A 7,408-nucleotide genomic window follows, 5' to 3' on the forward strand; every position below is an offset into this window, starting at 1 on the left:
TAGCGTTCAGACGTCCCATTTTATATCGGTGCTGCCCCGCAAACTAGCATTTACTCCGGAGTAAATTTCTTAAACCACCTCCCGAGCAGGGTTAGATTTGCACCGGTTTAAGCAGCTTTCAGGGGCGACACCGGTATAACTTTGTACCGTGTGAACGCTCTACCGGGGCAGCCCCGGTGCTACACCGGAGTAAAAGTTGTCGTGTGAACACCCCTTTTGAGAGAGATCGAGAAAGAGAGGCTGGTGAGGGAATGACCATTTGTAGCTGCTATAACATGAGTGATGACAGGAAATAACTTGCTTTGAGGACATTCCACAACATTAAATGTAACTATAAATGGATTAAAAGCGTGGGCTTTAAAGGTCCCATGGCATGGTGGTTTGTTGATGCTTTAAACGGGCTCGTGGAGGTTTCCGGATCTTATATCCGCAGCCTTTCTCAAAATGAACCCTCGGCACGTAAATATAGCCTCCTGGGAGAAAGCTCCATTTCAGTGCTTTTCCCAGTGCGTCGTTTTGCTAATGAGAAGCAGGAGGCGGGGAAGGGTAGAGGGTGGGGGCGGGCCATGGGGGAGGGGGAGGGGCTTGACCAAGCTGTGCACACACATACTCGCTGCTATCAGCGCCTGTAGCCACGCTGCTAAGACAAAACCCCGTTCTCCCTCGGACTCCTTTTGTAAACTCAACGTGACACAGAGAACAGAGAGTGAGAGTGTTCGGAGTGGTAGTTTATGAACGTATAATACCCTAGGCTTGAACACGCACTCCATAACCAAAGAGGATAGAAGCAGCAACTACAGCAACATATCGCTTATCCAACAGAAGACATGCGTTGCGGAGCAATAGTCAAACATAAGCTCATAAGTTACAGTCAATTTCCAGACTAAACTCAGTTTAACAGAGCATGCTGCATGCTCTTTAGTTATGTAGCGCAGATTACCTGGCTAACTGCAGGAAGCGGTTAGCTGCACAGCTAATGTAGCCATTGCTAGGCTAACGCACCGATTTTAAAACACGGCAAAACGATTTAACAGTTATACACTTACTTGTTCGGTGTTTGTGGCTGATGCGGCAGGGATGCTTGGTACGGACCCAGGCTTCAGTGACAGTTGATGTGCAAAACCTGCCCTGTACTGTCCCAAGTTGTGGAAACATTCATCAGGAAAATGCTTCCGACAAACATACACCGTCTTAGGTAGACTCGACGGCGTATTATTGAAGTAAATAAAATTAAGCCACTGCGTCTTCAGGGGCTCTCCCGTCGGCAGTAAAAACAGACTCTTTTCTGTGTTGTCACATCCATGTACAGCGCAATTTCCATGTTTCGCTCGCTTAGGTGATGCCATGTTGTTGTGTCCTCTATGGTCTCCTCACTACAACTGGGCGGGCAATCCATACAGTGGGTGGGAATCCAGAGGGGGGTGTGGGGATCATCTCCCTTGCTGACGTAGTAAAGGAAAGAGCTCATCAACGCGCCGTTTTGACGCGCCATTCTCAAATGTTGGGCATAGTTTGGTTTACACATTATGACATTTCTAGCCGCTGGGGTGACTTAAGAAGGTCAGAGGAACTCATTTTAACGTTAAAAAACCTCAGAAAGTGAAAATTTCATGCCATGGGACCTTTAAGAATTGACAATTTATAAGGAATAACACACTTCAAGATGCGTTGTTATAGAAAAATAATCAGCTTTAGGGTGGTAACAGTAACTCCACATCATCACACCTACTGTAATTGATTATTTACTTGAACAGAGGTTTATCCCTTACTTAATCCAAGACAACAGTGAAGTTGTTAAAAAGTTTTCCAGCTCGGTTCACTTTTGCTAATCCATCATGGTGTGTGTTTGCAGGTAGAGGAGGCCGTTGCTGTGCTCCAGGCTCACCAGGCGAAGAAAGACGCGACACAGAAAGCTGGAGTAGCTGCTGCCACAGCTACATCTTGACGTGGAAACCTTACGGTCCAAAGGGTAACTGCGTCTGACTTCGTTATGACGTCGGGGTTTTTTTTTTTGTCTGAATTATTCCTTTAATAAACAATTCTCAAAGCTTCATTTCTTTATTATTTGTTTCTTCTGCAGGCTGCTCGAGAAGTGAATGCTACACTGGCTGGTGCCTCCTTTCACAACCATACCAATATTAAAAAAAGAGTAAAAGTGAAAGTCAAAAACATACTTGAACATTTTATTGCAGGGCTTATATTTTATAACTCTGTAATCATTTTTAAATCAACACCCATACCCTATTTAAAGCGTATTTAAACACGGGGAAGTGTGGCCAGGACGGACAGACCCCCTTTTTTTTTCTATGAGGCCATCGAGCTTGGAGTTTTTCTCTTCAGTTGAGAGGTGTGTGTGTTTTCGCTGGTTCCTCAGACTCTGAGTGGTGTGGCCTTCTAAATAAAGGGATGACTATTTCAAATGTCTTTGTGTTCATCTTTACTGACCATCAGTGTATTTTATCTCAATTAAAGAAACATACTCACTGACCACCTTACACCGATCAGCCATAAAATTAAAAACACTGACGGGTGACGGGAATAACATTGATTCTGTCGTTACAGTGGCACCTGTCAAGGGGTGGGATATATCAGGCAGCAAGAGTACAGTCAGTTCTTGAAGTTGATGTGTTGGAAGCAGGAAAAATGGGCAAGCGTAAGGATGTGAGCGACTTTCACAAGGCCCGAATTGTGATGGCGAGATGACTGGGTCTGAGCATCTCCAAAATGGCACATCTTGTGTGGGGGGTGTTCCCGGTATGCAGTAGTTAGTACCTACTAAAAGTGGTCCAAGGATCCAAAGGACAACCGGTGAACCGGCGACAGGGTCATGGGCGGCCAAGGCTCGTTGATTCACATGGGGCACGAAGGCTAGCCCATATGGTCCAATCCAACAGTTCAAAAGAAATTGTCCAGACTAGTTTGAGCAAAAGGCTATGGTAACTCAAATAACCACTCTTTACAACCATGCTGAACAGAAAAGCATCTCGGAATGCACAATAATTCGAACCTTGAGACGGATAGGCTCCAAGAGCAGAAGACCACAACGGGTTCAGGAACAGGAATCTGAGACTGGATAGTGGAAGACGAGGGGGGAAAAGACCAGGAAACATTTTCTAAACATCAACTGTCCAGTCGACTTTAAATACACTTTAGTAAGCGTAGCTTGAATAAAACTGGGGTAATATGTTGTAACATTTTTGTCATGGTGAAGATGCTTTCAGAATGAGCTTTGGCCAGGATCAGGCTCCACAAATTTTAACACGACTTTGTCATGGCCAACAAATGTCCAGCATCGGGCTGGAAAATAAGCATCGGGAATGACAAACGGGTCTTGTGTGGCATAATCGAATTGTAGCGTCTGGGACACCCCACCATACCCAGCCGAAAAATCTCGCATGTTAGAATTTTTTGTATTTTCTCACTTACTTTGAAAACTCCTCCAACATCTTACAATTGATAATTTCTTGACCCTCATCTCCGACGACATGCAAGGACGTGACTAATGATTGGTCAGGATCAAACTTGTAGTGTTGTCAGTCTCCCAACCAAGACACGGTGAGAATTTATGGCACTATGATTATTATGATCACCTAATCTGATGTGAAAGATAAAAACATTATGTATTCTGATCTCGACATCAGTGAGATGTACAAATAATTGAATGTAGAAGTCAGGAAAGCTTGAACTAGTTTCTCAGTGTCGAGTAAGCTCTTTAACAACCATTAGCAACATTTAAAAACCTTCATTCAGGAATAAAACAGAAAGACATTAAAGATAGAACCAAAACATGGAAGAAACACTTCACTGTTCATTTTCTGATAATGAAAGAAGGAATATCTGTAAACGCTAACTTGCATTTAATGTGTTCATTTTAATACCTCAAAGTAAGGCGACCAGATTTCCGAGAAGAAAACTGGGGACATTTTTGGTTCGGCGATGAAAATATCATTAAAACATCTAATGTTTTCATCTTTGTAATGTGTTTTAATCATGCATTGCATAAAAAGTGGGATTTTCCTCATTGAATGCGCTGTAGGCCGATTCTGCACCTGCTTTAGGGTCACGTTAATTAAAGACAATGTGAAAATCTCTGGTATGGGAACATAGTTTAGATTTATAGACTTTTAAATTGTAGGCTACCTGAAATAGATGTTTTAGACCCATGAAAGTCTCATCTCATCTCATTATCTGTAGCCACTTTATCCTGTTCTACAGGGTCACAGGCAAGCTGGAGCCTATCCCAGCTGACTACGGGCGAAAGGCGGGGTACACCCTGGACAAGTCGCCAGGTCATCACAGGGCTGACACATCGACACAGACAACCATTCACACTCACATTCACACCTACGGTCAATTTAGAGTCACCAGTTAACCTAACCTGCATGTCTTTGGACTGTGGGGGAAACCGGAGCACCCGGAGGAAACCCACGCGGACACGGGGAGAACATGCAAACTCCGCACAGAAAGGTCCTCGCCGGCCACGGGGCTCGAACCCGGACCTTCTTGCTGTGAGGCGACAGCGCTAACCACTACACCACCGTGCCGCCACCCATGAAGGTAAACATATGAAATGAATTACCATATATGCCACTAGTAATGAACAATTTATTTAAAAATATACAAAACACAACACAATTTAAATAAACAGTTTACTTCAATCCAAGCAATTTCAAGGTATGGTAACTTATTATTATTATTGAGGATACAAATGATGGGCGGCACGGTGGTGTAGTGGTTAGCACTGTCGCCTCACAGCAAGAAGGTCCGGGTTCGAGCCCCGTGGCCGGCGAGGGCCTTTCTGTGTGGAGTTTGCATGTTCTCCCCGTGTCCGCGTGGGTTTCCTCCGGGTGCTCCGGTTTCCCCCACAGTCCAAAGACATGCAGGTTAGGTTAACTGGTGACTCTAAATTGAGCGTAGGTGTGAATGTGAGTGTGAATGGTTGTCTGTGTCTATGTGTCAGCCCTGTGATGACCTGGCGACTTGTCCAGGGTGTACCCCGCCTTTCGCCCGTAGTCAGCTGGGATAGGCTCCAGCTTGCCTGCGACCCTGTAGAAGGATAAAGCGGCTAGAGATAATGAGATGAGATGAATATACAAAACACAACACAATTTAAATAAACAGTTTACTTCAATCCAAGCAATTTCAAGGTATGGTAACTTATTATTATTATTGAGGATACAAATGATGGGCGGCACGGTGGTGTAGTGGTTAGCACTGTCGCCTCACAGCAAGAAGGTCCGGGTTCGAGCCCCGTGGCCGGCGAGGGCCTTTCTGTGTGGAGTTTGCATGTTCTCCCCGTGTCCGCGTGGGTTTCCTCCGGGTGCTCCGGTTTCCCCCACAGTCCAAAGACATGCAGGTTAGGTTAACTGGTGACTCTAAATTGAGCGTAGGTGTGAATGTGAGTGTGAATGGTTGTCTGTGTCTATGTGTCAGCCCTGTGATGACCTGGCGACTTGTCCAGGGTGTACCCCGCCTTTCACCCATAGTCAGCTGGGATAGGCTCCAGCTTGCCTGCGACCCTGTAGAACAGGATAAAGCAGCTACAGATAATTGGATACAAATGATTCCTGATCTCCCATTGCCTAAATTGTAGCTATAGCTGAATTGACGACCTCGCCTAAATGAATAGCCTTAATCAAAATGTATCGTCCGGTACAAATTACTGACACTTTGGGAACATTACCATAAGCCTACAGCTTTACATAGCCAGCTACTCTGTGGGATAACACACCAATTTGTGTGCAAATTAGCTTATGCCGTTGAACTGTTACAATTTTACCTCATCTGGATTTCTGTTGCAGCAACGCTGACTGACTGGCCGCAGTAGGCTACAGTTTGTTCGGTCAACCGCTACATCTCAATACAGTGTGACAAGCAATGTTATATCATATACAACATCGCAAAATGTAACTTACACATCCATCTATCACCTGTAGCCACTTATCCTGTCCTACAGGGTCGCAGGCAAGCTGGAGCCTATCCCAGCTGACTACGGGTGAAAGGCGGGGTTCACCCTGGACAAGTCGCCAGGTCATCACAGGGCTGACACACAGACACAGACAACCATTCACACTCTCATTCACACCTACGGTCAATTTAGAGTCACCAGTTAACCTAACCTGCATGTCTTTGGACTGTGGGGGAAACCGGAGCACCCGGAGGAAACCCACGCGGACACGGGGAGAACATGCAAACTCCGCCCTCGCCGGCCATGGGGCTCGAACCCGGACCTTCTTGCTGTGAGGTTACAGTGCTAACCATTACACCACTATAGCTTACACATTTAAAAGCTAAATAACAGATGACAAACAATGTCATTTAGGCCTACAAGAAAAGACAAAGGTTCACCTGTCCGGGGGTGGATGAAGCGATCTGTCAAAGCTGAACGAATGACTTTAATTTAGGCAAAGATTCTAGCGTGCCGCTAAAAAGTTGTTCCTCAGCTCTACCAATCAAAATACTAGAAAGGCTACCACCAGAGGTGTTCCAGGGGTGGATCCAGGAAAATGAGAATGGGCAGGGGTCAACCCAGTAAGGTCCTATGGAAGCTCTGTAGCTTTTAAATGCCCGGAGATGCATTTTGAGCTGTCAGAGACATGTTGTAAATGAAATCTCTTAAAGAAAATTACCGTATCGAAAAGTAGGAAAGTTCAAAACCATTTTATTAGTCACTGAGTTGCAGGTATATGCGTAGAACATAATTACAACTGATATATGGTAATATTTATGAAAGTTGCATTGTCATATAATGCATTACCACATGACACACTACAGTGTAGAACACGGACCACAAAACACCTTAAATCAATAAATTATTACTATTTTAGCAACTGCAATCTGATCTCCTGCTCAGGACATTCAGTGCACAGATAAGAATATACTGTATGTATTCAGTGAATATATCCAGGTAAACTGAGGTAATGTAAGGGGCCACTTAAGACCGAGCTTAATAGTGAGGTAAACACGGACCGTAGGAGCTGCATGACTTTGTATTAAAGTCAGTAAGTGCAATCTGAGCTCCTGAGTCTAACAGACTGAGAGAATGATACAAGGATTGTGTGAGCTGCATGTGAACATGTCCTGTAAGGGTAGTATCTCACTGGGCTGCGACAGCCCGCGACTAGTTGGAGACAAAACAATTGCAATAAAATATGCAAATTAAGCCAGTATCTCACTGGGCGGCGACAAATTGCGAACGTCATTCGCGAGAGAGTTTCAAAAGTGTCTTGAAACATTCGCGGGGCTTCTCAATTTCTTCCCATGAGTCGCGAAGTGTCGCTCCTTCGTCGCTGAAATTTTGAACATGTTCAAAAAAATTAGCGCGACAAAATTTATCTCAGCTGGCACGGTGGTGCAGTGATTCTTAGCGCTGTTGCCTCACAGCAAGAAGGTCCGGGTTCGAGCCCCG

At 44.9% G+C, this 7,408-nt stretch overlaps 1 protein-coding gene across 2 annotated transcripts in view; it reads left to right on the forward strand.

The window, feature by feature from the left end:
* The window catches only part of pabpc4 (poly(A) binding protein, cytoplasmic 4 (inducible form)), a 68,438-nt gene extending 66,018 nt beyond the window's left edge, over positions 1 to 2,420 (forward strand). For both annotated transcript variants that reach the window (XM_060933315.1, XM_060933313.1), the window contains exons 13-14: positions 1,853 to 1,969; positions 2,081 to 2,420. In XM_060933315.1, the coding sequence (XP_060789298.1) occupies positions 1,853 to 1,945 (93 nt within the window). In that variant the 3' untranslated portion in view covers positions 1,946 to 1,969; positions 2,081 to 2,420. The remainder of the gene's footprint in view (positions 1 to 1,852; positions 1,970 to 2,080) is intronic.
* The last annotated feature ends 4,988 nt before the right edge of the window (positions 2,421 to 7,408 follow it).

This window comes from Neoarius graeffei, chromosome 11 (genome assembly GCF_027579695.1).
Source record: "Neoarius graeffei isolate fNeoGra1 chromosome 11, fNeoGra1.pri, whole genome shotgun sequence".
NCBI lineage: Eukaryota > Metazoa > Chordata > Actinopteri > Siluriformes > Ariidae > Neoarius > Neoarius graeffei.